General features: G+C 38.8%; 1 protein-coding gene across 2 annotated transcripts in view; it reads left to right on the forward strand.

Annotated features, from left to right (window-relative positions):
• LOC126480980 (transcriptional adapter 2B-like) overlaps positions 1–18976 on the forward strand; it is a 108741-nt gene that overhangs the window by 916 nt on the left and 88849 nt on the right. For both annotated transcript variants that reach the window (XR_007587493.1, XM_050104417.1), the window contains exons 4-5: positions 16034–16175; positions 16489–16706. Coding sequence is in view for 1 of the 2 variants with exons in the window: in XM_050104417.1 (XP_049960374.1) it covers positions 16034–16175; positions 16489–16706 (360 nt within the window). In the remaining variant the exon portion in view is untranslated. The remainder of the gene's footprint in view (positions 1–16033; positions 16176–16488; positions 16707–18976) is intronic.

Raw genomic sequence — 18976 nt, forward strand, 5'->3', positions numbered from 1 at the left:
ATTTGTGTAAGTGTTTTTAATGTTGAGAGGTATCACATTTGTTTAACCTGTATTGCAGAGGCAAACATGTAAACTATTAGATACTGTTGTCTTGATTGAAAACGATGAAGGTAAGCAATTACCTAGGCGTATCATTAAAGTCCTTGTTTTGCCAGTTAGTTTGCATCAACAAAGTTCGAATTTAGTTTAGGACTACGCTGATATCGTTTTGAAATCAGTGCTGCAATTTCTTTTTAATAATGTTAGTGACAGTACTCGTTATTGTATTGAAACACAATTACAAGCGCCTAGTAAATAGCAACAAAAGATAAAAGTACGTTTATTTACTTGTCTGTGTAATGATTAAGTGCTCGACTTTTTGTACTGGCTTGTTGGATCAATAATGATGCAGTGCATCATCATACTGATTATTATTATTTCCCCTGAACTTCATGCAATAGTCTTTTCCCTATTAAATTTACGTGGGAGTAGTAAAAATCCAGTATTGTGCACACAGACCAATGACGTCATTAACATGGTGAAGCTATGAGCTTTAAGAAATAATCAGTGGTTGAGATCACTAGTAACACAAAAACATTAGCATAACATAAATGACAAAGTAATGGTGTTTCCACAGGAGTGTGGTTAAGGGGAGTGTCGTTATTAATTCCTTGAAACATATTTGAAACTTGAAAATATTAGACCACAGTGGGAAAAAAATTGAGATTTTTGCCATTTACATAATAACTACTACAGAATGCACACACACCTACACACATCATGCAATACCTTAAATTGTGGTTGGTGGATAATGAGCACAGTGCTAGCAATGGATAGTTAGATGTTCCTCCGGGTTGAGGCGAATTTGTTGTCCAAAGTGACACCATGTGTTTACTGTAATGCTCCTCAAGCCACTTCAGCATGATTCTGGCCTTGTGGCACAGACAGTTAGCTACCTTGCTGGAAGATGCCATTTGTCACTGAGAAGAACATCAAACATGAAGGGATGCAGTTAGCCTGCAAGTATGTTTAGTAGTCCACAGCTGTCATGCCCCCTTCGATTACTACAACAGGTTCTGTGGAAGTGCAAGTAAATGCCCCCCCATAGCGTAATACTGCCCCAGCTGCACTGCATACAAGATGCGAAAATAAAGTAATGAGACTGATGTGAAAAAATATTTGCTTACTATTTTAGTCAAATCTAGTGTAGTTCCCTTCTGATTGCACACACTTTTTCCAGTGCTTCTGCCATTGATGGTAACATTTCTGGAACTCAATTCCTGTAATATCCTCCAAGACCCTCGTCACAGCTTTTTGGACATCTTGTGTTGTTTGAAAATGGTGCCCCTTGACTGCCATTTTGACTCTTGGAAATGGAAAAAAGTTGCACAGAGCAATATCTGGTGAATAAGGTGGTTGTGGTAGTACTGAAATTTGTTTTGAGGTTAAAAATTGCTGTACTGACAGAGCAGTATGGGATGGCGCATTATCGTGATGCAGAATCCAATTATCAGCAGTGTTGGCACGGACACAAAGAACTCTTGTACGAAGTCTTTCTGAAATTTCTTTGCAGTAATATTGGTTAACTGTTTGTCCAGGAGGCACCCACCCTTTATGAACAATTCCCTTGGATTCAAAGAAGCACACAAGCATGCATTTCACTTTTGACTTTGACAAGCAAGCTTTTTCTGGTCTGGGTGAGCCCTATGAACACCGTTGCAAACTTTGACGTTTTGTCTCTGGACGGTACTGAATAAACCAACTTTCATCACCAGTGATAACACGGCTCAACAATCCTGAGTTGATTTCCATTTGCTCTGACAGATCGGCTGCCACATTTTTCCGTGATTCTCGCTGTTGTGGTGTGAGATTTTTGGGGGCCATTTTTGCACAAATCTTTCTCATACCAAGACGAACTGTCTTTTGATTGATGTTTAGTTCTTCTGCAATCATTTTCATGGATTATCTTCGATCAGATCGTATGAGTTCACACACCCTGGCCAAGTTGACACCTGTCCGTGAGGTTGATGGTCATCCACTGCAGTCTTCATCTTCAACATTCGTTCTGCCTTCACTAAACATTTTATGCCAACAGAAAACTTGACCTCTTGACATAACCTCCTCTCACAAAGCCTTCTGACACTTACCATAAGTTGTCATCGAATTTTCACCTAATTTAATGCAAAAAGAAATGGCATACTGTTACGCAATATTATGCGGTTCCATTTCCATGACGAAAGACACAAACACATGCTAACTTATTACAGCACAACGCACGACTGAGCAGTTGCGTCAATGTGCAACTTGGATTAGAAGCAGCTTATAGACCTAGGTCAAAGATATTGTACCTATGCACACCTGCAGGGTTGCCACACCTTGCAAAGAAAATCAGTCTCATTACTTTACTGTTGCACCTTATATGCGGCACGGTGCATGTTTTGAGCAGCCTTTCACTGGGTGGTGATATATCTAGAAAGACCATCAACCTGGACTACCAAGAAACAATGTTCATGTGACTAGGTGACACATTTACAGTGATCCACAATCAAATCTGATGATCCTGTACCCACTGCAGTTGTAATTGGCAATTTCATTGGGTCAGCGTGAGAATGTGTAGGGGTCACTTGCTGCTGAGCCCCATGTTCAACAATGTGACTGAATGGTGTACTCCAAAACACTTACCTGCACCAGCTTTGTAATCTGCAGTTTCTGATGAGGTGTGAGCACCCAACACCTTATCAATTATGTCAGTAGAATTGCCCATTTGTGGCCCAAATCATTGCTATACTATGAATATCTCTCTCTCTCTCTCTCTCTCTCTCTCTCTCTCTCTCTGTGTGTGTGTGTGTGTGTGTGTGTGTGTGTGTGTGTGTGTGTGTGTGTGTGAGAGAGAGAGAGAGAGAGAGAGAGAGAGAGAGAGAGAGAGAGAGAGAGATAAGGGGGGAGCTCTTTTTATTGTGACACATTTGTTGGATTTGTCAACTGGTACCCAAAGTAGGCCTGTTACATTGCAACATAACCTAGAGCTCAGGCTACACCACAGAGCAGCCTGTCACCAAAACCACTATTGAGAAAATGCAAAAAGAAAGTAATATTGTGATCATCAATGCACCCTCCACCTCCACTAGTCCTATATGGGTCTGGTACACAACACGATCTATGCTATCACCCACATTAACTAAGACATTTTGTTAAAGAACAAGTACAGTATTTGAATTGAGACATATAAACAGAAACATTGCATATGCCAATTACGTAACATATGATATCACACTTAAGTGGATATACCGATGGTTGGCTTTGTTCACTAGACTGATTTGCGTGTTCTGTGTGTGACCTTTAGTCTTCATTGAGGTTGATATTTCCCCATGTCCAGTGCTTTTCCAGATATTTGTTACCATTAAATCTTTTAATACATGACAATAGGCCTACAGAGATTAGAGATACTGCCTTAGGAAAACATCATAACCATCATGTAAAATTTTGTTTACTATTTTCACTGCCTGACAGAAAAGTGAAGCACCCAGAAGAGGAAAAGAAAATGAAATAAAACTTCAGATACTGAAAGGGTATGTGATGTTATTCTAGTGATTACAAAATAAGTCAGATTTACAAAGAACTTGGCAGTATGAGTCCTCTTTTGTCAGTGTTATGTTGCACACCCTGTGTTGTGGAGCATGGACTGATTCAGTTGGGAAAGCTGTCATAAAGCCATTGTAGCTTCTGAGGCAAATTGACCCACAACTTTCTAACTGGTCCTTGATATCCTGGGTACTGGCACAAGTATGGAGTAGACATCCAAGCTGGTGCCACATATTCTATCAGGGACAGGTCTGGGGATCTTATGGGCCATGAGATTACCATAGCATCATGCAGACATCTCATTGACACGTGCCTTGTGTGATGGACATTGTCTTGTTGAAAAATGTCAACAAGACACTGTTGCCTGAGAGGTAACAAATGAGGATGCAGGATGTCTGTTATGCACCATCAGAGTTCCCTCAGTCACTGCTAGCTGTGAATGAAGTCGTACCCAAAGGCTTCCCACACTGACGCAAATATCAACACTGTGCCTGTCCAAAACATTGGATGAGTGGGACCTTTGCCCAGGTCACCGTGATACTCACTGACGAGGATCATCTACGGTGGTTCAGAACCAGTATTCATCCCTAAACAATGCAACACCATTCAGCAGCAGTCCATGTTTGCTGGTGACAGCACTATTCCAAATTCAGCCATTTGTGTTGTGGTGTTAATGGCAGCCTGCGAATGGGCTGGTAATTCCCTGTTCTGGCCACTGCTAGTAGCCAGCCAATGGTGTGAGATGACACACGATGTTGCAGAGAGTCTGTTACTAGTTCTTGAATGGTAGATACTGTTGTGAAGGGGTTACTATATGCTTGGCAAACAATATGGCAATCGTCCCTTTTGGTGATCTACTGGAACCTTGATGAGTATGCTTGCTTTCATGTTTCCATGCAGTCACACATCTGAATGCCCTACATATCTGGATACTGCATGATTTGACCAGCCAGCCAAATGAAGATCCAAAATAAGACCCCTTCCAAACTCTGTTTGGTGCTGATAACACTTGGGTTATATGAGTATACAGCACCCTCAGTATCCTTCACAATGATCACTCATCATCTGATTGTCTTCACATCCCTTATGTACTGTACTAGGCCTGGTAATAATGCAAAACATGGACAACACTAAAGTGATCTGCTGGCCATTCTACATCTCATAGAGAATTGAAAGCCTTAATCATTTACATGCCTGCTGATGGCATTTATGTGTACATTGACATGTGACCATGTCTTTTGTGTGCTTCCTTTTTTTCTTTATTTTTTTTTATTTATTTATTTTTATTTCAACTTAAGATCACACAAATGGTACCATTTCCGGTTTTGACTTTTTACCAAGTCGTCATAAGATGATTTGAATACGTTACGTAGTAACTTGTCAACTGGAGAGACACTCACCAAAACAACTTTCTCACATTGTTGTGAAATTGTGTACTGCAGTAAAATTTTTTGATGCCATTAAATTTGTAAACTTTTCTTGTGTACATTATTCTCTGAGAAATGGACAGATGAGATAAATGAGTGCACATGTAGTCCAGATATTAGTGTTACAGTTTGAAAAGTAGTTGGCTCAGATGAAGACATCAGTATGTTCATGTACTGTCTACACGTACCCACATAGACATATACAGAGCTATGCCATCTAAGGGCAATAATAAATTTCAAGCAGGAAGTGTTACAAAAACTCAAACAGCAGCAAACCCAGTCAGTGGTTAGAAATTTTCTTGCACGAAATTTTGTGCATTTCTTACAGCTTCGTTAGTTAATATTAACTCTGTGGGAAGGACATGCAATTTTTTTATTATTTGTCTAATTTTATTTATTTTTATAATAGAGGGAAACATTCCACATGGGAAAAATTTATCAAAAAACAAAGATGATGTGACTTACCAAACGAAAGCGCTGGCAGGTCGAAAGACACACAAACAAACACAAACATACACACAAAATTCAAGCTTTCGCAACAAACTGTTGCCTCATCAGGAAAGAGGGAAGGAGAGGGAAAGACGAAAGGATGTGGGTTTTAAGGGAGAGGGTAAGGAGTCATTCCAATCCCGGGAGCGTAAAGACTTACCTTAGGGGGAAAAAAGGACGGGTATACACTCGCGCACACACACACATATCCATCCACACATATACAGACACAAGCAGACATATTTAAATTCTTACCAATTTTTAATTACAAATATTCAAATTTTTTAATTAGGACGGCTTTTGACAACTGCAGCATCATTTGAAGAATCAACTACTCAATGTGCAGTGTTTTATCCTACATGCTGGCACTTTCACATAGATGATATATGCATTCCCCAACCATTTAACTAATGACATGGTGTCATTCAATTTATGCGAACAAATTGATATTAATTCTGTAATCCTCTTCACTAATGTGGATGTGTACAGAAACTTGGGTGGAACACTTTGCCATTGTGTGCACAGGACACTTACCAACATGTCGAGGTACCAGCATGATGACATTTACCATCATCCTCAACAGAAAAATTGCACCCTACACACATTGACTAGTAAGTCGTACTGAACAAATGTTACAGGAAGTGAGATGGAAACTGTGTTCTACTTTGAGCCAACATGTTAGATAATAGAATCAAAACTAATGAAATTGGTGGAGCTTATGTGCAGGTTGACACTATTCCAGCTTTCATTCTAACCGTCAGATGTTGCTGATTTATATTAATCTGAAATGAAAAGAACTCTTACCCCTTACATCACTTTAGGCATGTTCATACAGTTGCCTGGTATAAGTTTACCAACTGTCATATGGGTTGTGTAGCAGTGCCCTTGATACCGTCTACAAAGCCTCCCATGTGACATAATGAGGAAGTTTTGTTTGTGGCACCAAAATCTTGTAGAGAATATGTCAAATTAAAAAAGAATGTAACAATTCCTAATTGTCCAGCACAGCTATCAGATAAGATCTGAATATGTTCCATAATGGGAAACTCTTATTGAAGGATATTAATTATGTTCTTCATAAAAACCCACACACTGATCTTGTTGTGAGTTAAGTTTTCGCTGATATGTACTAACCTTCTCAGCACTGTTATCATCAAATTGAGCAACAGCAGTGAAGGGAGTGACTTGTTGATATGTACATGCACTCTGTACACCACCCTGAGAAGCATCAGTATAACTGAAGAACAGCTGTTTCATTTTTAACATTTTTATGGAGTCTTCAGAATGTTAGGCCTACATTTTTTAGTATATCAGTCAGTTTTGAAAGCTGTTAACTGCTTTTCAATTTCTTTCAAACATCTACTGCTTCTCTGTGTTCATCTACAGTGAATCTTCAACTTTCTGAATCTTCCCTTATCATTCTTCCATTCAGTCTCACTGTCCACAATGCACCATCCACTAGTCTTTGAATCGAAAACTGTTTACATTCACGTTATTAACAGATGTATAGTATCATGCCCATAACTTTCTTTTCTCAACTTCACTTCAGCTGTATCTGAAAAAGACATCATTAATGATTGTAAGTTTTATAACTAACTACAGGAATTCTAAACTTCCATCATTAGAGGATTAATCCTTATAGAATTTATTGTGTTAAAATTCGTGATTAAATTTAATATCTAGTAAGCATATTGTATGTATAACATGATGTAAAACCTCCTCTTCTACAGGTCTTCAGCATACATAAATGAAGATCCAGTTTAGAGATATATTTCTAGAATACCTAGGTAGTCAATATAGGAAACAGATCCACCAATGAATTTACCACTCAGCTAACAAAGTTCAAATGTTCTATTTGTGGTAAGATGTATATTTTTATTTTCAAAGACTGTATTTCCATAGGGGTAATGCAGGAGTAAGTTTAATAATGAATAAAAAATAGGAATGCGGGTAATCTACTACAAACAGCATTGTCAACGTATTGTTGTGGCCAAGATAGATACGAAGCTCACGCCTACCACAGTAGTACAAGTTTATATCCCAAATAGCTCCTCAGATGACGAACAGATTGATGAAATGTTTGATGAGATAAAAGAAATTTTTCAGATACTGAAGGGAGACAAAACTTTAAGTCATGGGTGACTGGAATTCGATAGTAGGAAAAGGAAGAGAAGGAAATTAGAAGGTGAATATGGAATGGGGGTAAGGAATGAAAGAGGAAGCCGCCTGATAGAATTTTACACAGAGCTTAACTTAATCTTAGCTAACACTTTGTTCAAGAATCATGAAAGAAGGTTTTATGCATGGAAGAAGCCTGGAGATACTGGAAGGTTTCAGATAGATTATATAATGGTAAGACAGAGATTTAGGAACCCGGTTTTAAATTGTAAGACATTTCCAGGGGCAGATGTGGGCTCTGACAATAATCTATTGGTTATGAACCGTAGATTAAAACTGAAGAAATTATAGTAGAAGAAGAATGGGTAGCTTTGAGAGGTGAAACAGTGAAGGCAGCAGAGGATCAAGTAGGTAAAAAGACAAGGGCTAATAGAAATCCTTGGGTAACAGAAGAGATATTGAATGTAATTGATGAAAGGAGAAAATACAAAAATGTAGTAAATGAAGCAGGCAAAAAGGAATACAAACGTCTCAAAAATGAGATTGACAGGAAGTGCAAAGTGGCTAAGCAGGGATGGCTAGAGGACGAATGTAAGGATGTAGAGGCATATATCACTAGGGGTAAGATAGATGCTGCCTACAGGAAAGTTAGAGACCTTCGGAGAAAAGAGAACCAATTGCATGAATATAAAGAGCTCAGATGGAAACCTAGTTCTAAGCAAAGAAGGGAAAGCAGAAAGGTGGAAGGAGTATATAGAGGGTCTATACAAGGACGATGTTCTCGAGGACAATATTATGGAAATGAAAGAGGATGTAAATAAAGATGAAATGCGAGATATGATACTGCGTGAAGAGTTTGACAGAGCACTGAAAGACCTAAGTCGAAACTAGGTGCCGGGAGTTGACAACATTCCATTAGAACTACTGATAGCCTTGGGAGAGCCAGCCCTGACAAAACTCTACCATCTAGTGAGCAAGATGTATGAGACAGGCGAAATACCCTCAGACTTAAAGAAGAATATAATAATTCCAATCCCAAAGAAAGCAGGTGTTGACTGATGTGAAAATTACCAAACTATCAGTTTAAGAAGCCACGGCTGCAAAATACTAACACGAATTCTTTACAGATGAATGGGAAAACTGGTAGAAGCCGACCTTGGGGACGATCAGTTTGGATTCTGTAGAAATGTTGGAACACGTGAGGCAATACTGACCCTACGACTTATCTTAGAAAATAGGTTAAGGAAAGGTAAACCTATGTTTCTAGCATTTGTAGACTTCAAGAAAGCTTTTGACAATGTTGACTGGAATACTCACTTTCTAATTCTGAAGGTGGCAGGGGTAAAATACAGGGAGTGAAAGGCTGTTTACAATTTGTACAGAAACCAGATGGCAGTTATAAGAGTCAAGGGACATGAAAGGGAAGCAGTGGTTGGGAAGGGGGTGAGACGGGGTTGTAGCCTATCCCCAATGTTATTCAATCTGTATATTGAGCAAGCAGTAAAGGAAACAAAAGAAAAATTCAGAGTATGAATTAAAATCCATGGAGAAGAAATAAAAACTTTGAGGTTTGCCAATGACATTGTAATTTTGTCAGAGACAGCACAGGACCTGGATGAGCAGCTGAACGGAATGGACAGTGTCTTGAAAGGAGGATATAAGATGAACATCAACAAAAGCAAAACAAGGATAATGGAACGTAGTCTAATTAAATCAACTGATGCTGTCCGCCCCGGTAGCTGACTGGTCAGCGTGACAGGCTGTCAATCCTAAGGGCCCGGGTTCGATTCCCGGCTGGGTCGGAGATTTTCTCCGCTCAGGGACTCAGTGTTGTGTTGTCCTAATCATCATCATTTCATCCCCATCGACCCGCAGGTCGCCGAAGTGGCGTCAAATCGAAAGACCTGCACCAGGCGAATGGTCTACCTGACGGGAGGCCCTAGCCACACGACATTTCCATTTTCCAACTGATGCTGAGGGAATTATATTAGGAAATGAGACACTTGAAGTAGTAAATGAGTTTTGCTATTTGGGGAGCAAAATAACTAATGATGGTCAAAGTAGATGGGATATAAAATGTAGACCGGCAAAGGCGAGGAAAGCGTTTTTGAAGAAGAGAAATTTGTTAACATCGAGTATAGATTTCAGTGTCAGGAAGTCGTTTCTGAAAGTATTTGTATGGAGTATAGGCATGTATCGAAGTGAAACGTGGCCGATAAATAGTCTGGACAAGAAGAGAATAGAAGCTTTTGAAATGTGGTGCTACAGACGAATGCTGAAGATTAGATGGGTAGATCACATAACTAATGAGGAGGTATTGAATAGAACTGGGGAGAAGAGAAATTTGTGGCACAATTTGACTAGTAGAAGGGATCGGTTGGTAGGACATATTCTGAGGCATCAAGGGATCACCAGTTTAGTATTGGAGGGAAGCGTGGAGGGTAAAAATCATAGAGAGAGACCAGGAGATGAATACACTAAACAGATTCAGTAGGATGTAGGTTGCAGTAGGTACTGAGAGATGAACCTTGCACAGGATAGAGTATCATGGAGAGCTGCATCAAACCAGTCTCTGGAATGAAGACCACAACAACAACAACAACAATGACAATATTTCCATGTAGCCTAACATGTTTTGAATACTGTTCCATTAAGAAGAAACGTTTCTGTGGGAAACTAATTTTGAAATAGTGGTCCACGTTTATATGGAATAACATTGGAGTCTATGAAATATGTGTAAGTGCAGACTAGTACAAACTGTGGAGACGAAGTGACCTGTCGACCTATTAACTGACATCTAACAGAGTTGAGCGTAACAGGGAGAGCGTAAGGGAACAATTGACGGGAATGGGGGAAAGAAATACAGTACAAGAAGAATGGGTAGCTCTGAGGGATGAAGTAGTGAAGGCAGCAGAGGATCAAGTAGGTAAAAAGACGAGGGCTAATAGAAATCCTTGGGTAACATAAGAAATATTGAATTTAATTGATGAAAGGAGAAAATATAAAAATGCAGTAAATGAAGCAGGCAAAAGGGAATACAAATGTCTCAAAAATGAGATCGACAGAAAGTGCAAAATGGCTAAGCAGGGATGGCTGGAGGACAAATGTAAGGATGTAGAGGCTTGTCTCACTAGGGGTAAGATAGATACTGCCTACAGGAAAATTAAAGAGGCCTTTGGAGAGAAGAGAACCACTTGTATGAATATCAAGAGCTCAGATGGCAACCCAGTTCTAAGCAAAGAAGGGAAGGCAGAAAGGTGGAAGGAGTATATAGAGGGTTTATACAAGGGCGATGTACTTGAGGACAGTATTATGGAAATGGAAGAGGATGTAGATGAAGATGAAATGGGAGATAAGATACTGCGTGAAGAGTTTGACAGAGCACTGAAAGACCTGAGTCGAAACAAGGCCCCGGGAGTAGACAACATTCCATTAGAACTACTGATGGCCTTGGGAGAGCCAGTCCTGACAAAACTCTACCATCTGGTGAGCAAGATGTATGAGACAGGCGAAATACCCACATACTTCAAGAAGAATATAATAATTCCAATGCCAACGAAAGCAGGTGTTGACATATGTGAAAATTACCGAACTATCAGTTTAATAAGTCACAACTGCAAAATACTAACGCGAATTCCTTACAGACGAATGGAAAAACTGGTAGAAGCCGACCTTGGGGAAGATCAGTTTGGATTCTGTAGAAATGTTGGAACACGTGAGGCAATACTAACCTTACGACTTATCTTGGAAGAAAGATTAAGCAAAGGCAAACCTACGTTTCTAGCATTTGTAGACTTAGAGAAAGCTTTTGACAATGTTAACTGGAATACTCTCTTTCAAATTCTGAAGATGGCAGGGGTAAAATACAGGGAGCGAAAGGCTATTTACAATTTGTACAGAAACCAGATGGCAGTTATAAGAGTCAAGGGGCATGAAAGGGAAGCAGTGGTTGGGAAAGGAGTGAGACAGGGTTGTAGCCTCTCCCCGATGTTATTCAATCTGTATATTGAGCAAGCAGTAAAGGAAACAAAAGAAAAATTCGGAGTAGGTATTAAAATTCATGGAGAAGAAGTAAAAACTTTGAGGTTCGCCGATGACATTGTAATTCTGTCAGAGACAGTAAAGGACTTGGAAGAGCAGTTGAACGGAATGGACAGTGTCTTGAAAGGAGGATATAAGATGAACATCAACAAAAGCAAAACGAGAATAATGGAATGTAGTCAAATTAAATCGGGTGATGCTGAGGGGATTAGATTAGGAAAGGAGACACTTAAAGTAGTAAAGGAGTTTTGCTATTTAGGGAGTAAAATAACTGATGATGGTCGAAGTAGAGAAGATATAAAATGTAGACTGGCAATGGCAAGGAAAGCGTTTCTGAAGAAGAGAAATTTGTTAACATCGATTATAGATTTAAGTGTCAGGAAGTCGTTTCTGAAAGTATTTGTATGGAGTGTAGCCATGTATGGAAGTGAAACATGGACGATAACTAGTTTGGACAAGAAGAGAATAGAAGCTTTCGAAATGTGGTGCTACAGAAGAATGCTGAAGATAAGGTGGGTAGATCATGTAACTAATGAGGAGGTATTGAATAGGATTGGGGAGAAGAGAAGTTTGTGGCACAACTTGACTAGAAGAAGGGATCGGTTGGTAGGACATGTTTTGAGGCATCAAGGGATAACAAATTTAGCATTGGAGGGCAGCGTGGAGGGTAAAAATCGTAGAGGGAGACCAAGAGATGAATACACTAAGCAGATTCAGAAGGATGTAGGTTGCAGTAGGTACTGGGAGACGAAGAAGCTTGCACAGGATAGAGTAGCATGGAGAGCTGCATCAAACCAGTCTCAGGACTGAATACCACAACAACAACAACAACAACAGAGTTGAGTGATATGTAAGGCTTAGTCAGTGTAGGAATTCAGCAGTGGTAGAACATCCCAATGAGTGTGACATGGCCATACAATTCTAGGAATCTGGCGTATTTGTTAAGTAGCACTTGCCTTAAAGGCAAAGATATGAAAGGCAATTGAGATAATGGAAGTGCCTGCCAACAGAAATCATGACAATGAATACAGGCTTCCATCATATTGACTGCCATCAGTAGAAAGCCTACAAGCCAACTGCAGTCACAAGGCTATTCCATCGGGTACAGCAGCCTAATCCATGTAGCACAAATTGTTTTAGCTGCCATTAAGCATTGCAGGAGTGGTATCGCATCGCATCAGAACACTGGCTTGCCCCTCATTCAACACTATCATTCACACTGCTGTCTTTCGTAGTTTCTTGGTGACTACTGTTCCTAATTATTTTTGAACTTTATTTTTTGCACACATTTTTTGGTTTTTGTAACTACAGACTTTAGGATTTTACAGTAATGTTGGTTACCAAATGAGGATGTGCAGCTGTTAGGATGCTGACCTCGTATTTTAGAGGATGGAGCTGCTCTGCCCAGCCATCCTGATTTGGGCTTTCCGTAGTTTTGGTGGATCACTGTGGCACATTCTGGGACGGTTCCTTAACCTAGGCCATGGCCGATTACCTGTCCTACCCCTGTAAGCTACCTGTTCTATCCCATTAAAGCATAATATGTATGTTGTGTGTTATATTTTGGCCTATTGATTAGTATTGTATTACCTTGACAAATCTTACATCATTTTGAGATTATCCCTGGGTGAATAAAGATAAGCCAGTAATAGAATTTCAGACCTTTACTACATCCTGTCCTGTTAATGGGGTAAAGCTCTTTCTCACTGGTACAAGATACATTAATCGCTGGATTTCTCCTTCCATGGTTGTGCTTCAGTGACTGGTGTTAAGGTACACAAGTGCCTATATTTGGTTGAAACTCCAGCCACTGAAAGGTGCCTGACACAATGTATAGGAAGATGCTAAATATATTTCATCTTTTGGATAGCATTTATCCCATCTAGTAAGAGGTCTGCGTTTTCAGGATTTGGCAAATTTTATTTTATTCTTTAACTTTGTGGCTGGATCTCTTACTGATGCCACAGTTATCAAGGTAACATAAGGGAAGGAAGCTGTGTGTGTCATCTGTATGTGAATTCATCCATTTCATAGTCTGTGCATTAATGCTTTGGATTTTATTTGGGAATATTAAATCAGTTCATCCTGCTGCAAATGTAGGCTATAAAGCTGCACTCTGTAGAATCAAGTTATTGAAATGTCGCCCACGTTCACTGGGAGGAGGTGGCAGAAAATGAGAGCTTTATTGCCCACCTCATAGACTTACTACCTTATGAAATATAGATAAACAGTGAAGTTGAAGGCCTTTGCATGGGATGTTAAGTGGTGGAGAAATCAAATACTATTCCTATTTCAGGAAGCAAAATATATAAATTATATCTTATTTATAAGAACCATTAATATGATACTGGAAAGCGCTAAATGCAGTATAAATAATAGTTGACTGGCATGCAAACAATACTGAAATCATTACTGAGCTTCTGGATGTCATTTATCAGGGCTAGCTATATCTACATCTATACTTTGCAAACCAGTGTGAAGTGTGTGGCAGACCTAACAGAGTAAGAAAAATGTACATATTCTCTCGCATGATTAAATTGTGCCAACACTGCAGACCAATTGAGGTCACACTGTCCTGCATACTGTTCTTTTGAATATGTAGCCAAGATGTCATATCTTTCTTGCACAATGTTATGGCAACATAACTGGTCGCCATGAAATGCTGCTTGACGTACTGTGTTGTCCAGGGAAACTACTACTCCCGTTTATATATTCTGATTATCCCCTCCCTTTGTATTGCTGTGATGAAGGGAAGGGAAGGGTTAGACAGTGAATTGAAGGGAGGAGAGGCTTCCCCAGCTAACCCAGTGTGTCATGGAGGACTTGATGGTGGAGTAGTGTGGAAATACTGTCCCAAGAAGACATGACAACCTGGCAGCGTAGCTGGAAGGACATTCTGCACAATGAGTATAAACATAAAGTGAGAATTTACAAATACTATCATATGCTTTGGAAAAAATCATCTTTGGCATGCAATTCATAACTTAGAGGTAATTTGAGTTGCCATTCCTAACTTCTTATGAATTCAGAAGATGGGTACTGGCTCTCTCTAACACATGCTGTGACCTCCACATGTGGTGTTTTTGTCCAGCTAAATGCTCCTATTTCTCCTGCTAAGATTTTTACCTTCCCTTTTCTGTTTAAATTTTGCGCTATCGTATGTGCTCTTTGTCCCTTGCCCACCTCCTTCCTCTTCTGTACCTATTTCTGCTCTCTTATTTATTTTCTATTCATTTTTGTTGGCCTTAAGTCTGTTTCTTGTGCCCCTCTCCTATTTACTTATCTTTCTTTTGTTTTTCCACATTATGGATTGTTGCCACCTTTGTTTTATTTTGTGTTTCACATTTGGGGCATCCATCTGGCTGTTTACTGCTCATTCTTTAAAGTATTCTAGACATTGAATTGTTACTTTCTAATCATTTCATTTGCATGGTGTCAGTCTTGCGAGGATTTGGAGAAGTTTCCTCTCCCTTCAGCACCTGTCCATGTTCTGTTTCTTTTCCTTGTTTTCTTAGTTTATTCTAAAGACGCAATTAAAAAAACAGAAATCTGATAGTCAATGTATAAAAACGAAAAATAAAATAAAGAAATAAGTAAAAAAACACTTGATGTGTCTGTAAGATCAGCTTTAATTGTTCTGGGTTTTTCATGTGATTCTTGATGTTGCTCTTCTCTTGCAAATATTTTTATTAAATTCTGTTTTCATTTTGAATGTATTGTCAGTACTAGATTTATCAATATCTGCTGGTGCTATCCTTGACTGCTCAGTCTTTTCTACGATAATTCGTAAGATTTCTGTGATGGGTAACGCAAATGAAACAGGTAAAATGAGTAGCTGATAGTCATTCAGATGTACAGATTTTGCCTGATTAAAACTGGGAGTGTTGCTTTGTGGTGTGGTATGATGTATCTCTTTGGTATAGAGATGTATGTAATACTATGATAAGGCATCGTGTGAGCAATACTGTGTATAAGGACAAATGTGGCAGGTTTGGTGTTTATAATGTTAGTTCCCTCTGTCTGTCCTGCTCTGAATGTTGAACTTGTGATGTCATCCAAATAACATGGTAGTGTATTTTTCATGTGCTTACCAAATTCTTCCTGGCTCTCTCACAAAATGACTTTTGCCGATTACATTTCCTCTTTCACATGATATTATTCCCGTAATATTTAATTTGTATTGTGTCATATGATGCACAGCTACATTTTTCATGTGGATTGTTGATTTAATACCTCGTATGGAGGTAGACTCAGAAACCTGAGCTATTTGTGGCACTATATACTGCATCAGGAATGAAAAAGCATAGGGGAAAAAAAAGCTTATTAAAGAATCCCATTTTCAGTGTTAAAGACTTTGCTGAGTCAGTTATTGAATGTTGTATGTTACTCTTTCTTAGGATTCGGGTGCAATTGGAGTTGGTCTTGGACGAGGTGGATGGTCAGCTCGTGAAGAACTGCATTTATTGAATGCCATTGAACAGTATGGCTTTGGAAACTGGGAAGATATAAGCAGACATATAGAGACTCGTACAAGTGAAGGTAATTTATTGTCCAGGAATGCTTGAGCATGTGTGAGGGTTTATGGAGGAGGGTTTTTCAATACATTAAAACAAAGAATTATTTTCTTTGTCTGATTCCAGCTGCTGTTGAATGTTTTGTACTTCTCTATAAAACAAGCAACTGTTTGTTCATTACAGTTGCATTTTGTCATGCATGTTTGTTTAACGGCTTCACTGATTACTCTTTGGTTTTCATATAGTGCTTTATATGTGACATTGCATTTCCAAAATTTGATTCCATGGTTAATTTTTTATCATGTATTGGAAATTAACAAATGCACATCTAATTGCAGAAGCCAAGGAAGAATACATATCACGCTTCATAGAGGGAAGCATCGGTCGTTTAACATGGCCTCCTGCACAGAGTTCAAAATCGAAACTGACTGATCAGACATGCACAAATTCTGATCCACTTTCTCCTACACTGACAGCACAGCTGCCGCCAATGGATATTACTCCAGAAGAGGCAACACAGCTTGGATATATGCCACAGCGAGATGATTTTGAGAGGGTATGTTCTTCCAAAGTGTTCTTAACATGGACTTAGTTAGAAACATGAAGAATGCAGCTACAGAAATGAGACTGGCAAACACTATTGTGGAACGGCTAAATTGGCAGTTTGGGGGCAACGGGAGGGGGGGGGGGGCAGGCAAGTATTGGAGGTGCACCCTCCTCTTTTCTCCTGCCCCAACCTGTGTTCTCATTTTTGACATCAGTCATCAGAAATGGCCTTCGTGTTGTCTAGCCAAATCCAGCAGACTACGAAGCTTTGTAGCAGCTGAGGAGAGCTCCGCCTACCATCCTAAGGGAGCCATGGGTCTGATGATGGTTATGTAAAAATAACCGAAACCGGTTACCTATATCATTGAAACATAAATGGTGTGATCAAGACTGAACTTTAGTCAAAATATAATAATCTATTGATCACTGTATTCCAAAAATGTTTACCAAAATTGTATTAAATATCTATTGAATGTTGTAGAATATTACACCAGTGTTGTGTGTGTTTCATTCATTAGATTAGATTAGATCAGTTTTTCATTCCATAGATCTTCATGGATGTGGAACATGCAATTTTTTTTATTGCTGAAATAACAATACTAATAGTATGAATATATATACAGTACATCACTTGTTTCTATTAAAAAATTCATCAATGGAGTAGAAGGAGTTGGCCACTAGTAAGTCTTTCAGGCTCCTTTTAAACTGATCTTTATTTGTAACTAAATTTTTTATGTTTGTTGGAAAATTATTGAAGATGAGTGTTCCTGAGTAGTGGGCCCCTTTTTGAACTAAAGTAAGTGCTTTTAAGTCCTTGTGCAGATCATTTTTGTTCCTGGTATTGTATGTATGGACTGAGCTGTTTGTTGGAAAAAAGAGATATATAAAATGTTCTACGAAGAACACAAAAGACAATTAATTATCTCTGCCTGCTAGTTTCGACATGTGTATAAATTAGAAAACTAAGTCCCCTGCTTCCAGCAAATAAAAGCAACACAAATGTCAGCAGAGGCCATGTACACCTTGTGGCTGTTGGGCTGTCTATTGCTATATTGTTGAGAGGAAAAAGGAAATGGGAAGAAGACAGGAACAGTGTTTACATGTCCTGGTATGAAAAAACAAAGTGTAACTTAGAATTCAGGGTCCAAAGACTCATATGAAGCAATGATAATACTTTCTAACAAATTGTTTTAGGCACTTACCTTCAGAAAGTTGTTTTCTTGAAAATTTCTAGTGTGGCCTATGTACTTAACCCAGCTTCCCACAGTAATATTAGCAGTGGCTTCCTCATGTAAATTCTACGCTCATTTAATTCTGAATATGTACTTTTAGATGCAACCTTTCCTTTCATTGTGCCACCATATTTTCAGTTGGGTTGTAGTAGAAGTTGGTCTGGTTTTGAACGGACTTGTGGCATGTGACTTCTCCAACATATCCACTTTTGTATAGCTTCCAAAATTCAAATGTTTCTCTCTTCACCACTGAGTTTCTTTCATCCTTGTGTTTGAATTAGTCATTATCCATGTTGATGACACAACCCCCATCTGAACTGCTCAGTAAATCAGTGATTTGAAATGTCACTATTCATCTTCTCATGATAATTGCTACATTTCTGAATGTAAATATTAGATTTGCATTTTTGATATAACTGTATTCTGATGACTTTTCTTTTGCTAGTGAGCATTTTTCGGGTCACCATTGCCCTTTGCATCCTGGCAAATATGCTTCTTGGAATAGTTTTGGATGAGTTGGGTATCATTAATATAAATAATTGTCTGACTGATTTTCTATCCCAGTGTTGTGCATTTTATTCAGAAAAGTTGCACAAACTGTTGCAATATTAAATTTCTCCACCAGAACACATCTTTCATTATTGCATTTTCTGTATTTGGATCCTGATGATTTCTGAATCATGCCAACAGAATCTTGTCATGTAAGACATCTGCTATCTTTTGCTGAATGGGTTACATGCCACAGTTGTACGATTCCAGTACAATATGACAGACAGTAGCCTTCTGGAAATCATCCAAACCAGTGATATTTCTTCTTCCACTAACATTTTTCCTCAGATATTGAAACTTTGTATCTTGATCAAAAACAATGAGAAGATAATAGTCTTGGTTGCAATGTTGAAATTACTGTTTACGTATTCACAGTGATGCATGTTTCACCTACTTCAAGGCATATTCACATCGTCTGATAAATGTTGATTAGCACATTATGGATATAAATGATAAAATATCTGCAAAAATAAATTGCCCACTTTACGTACAATAAAAA

Source organism: Schistocerca serialis, chromosome 5 (genome assembly GCF_023864345.2).
Source record: "Schistocerca serialis cubense isolate TAMUIC-IGC-003099 chromosome 5, iqSchSeri2.2, whole genome shotgun sequence".
Lineage (NCBI taxonomy): Eukaryota > Metazoa > Arthropoda > Insecta > Orthoptera > Acrididae > Schistocerca > Schistocerca serialis.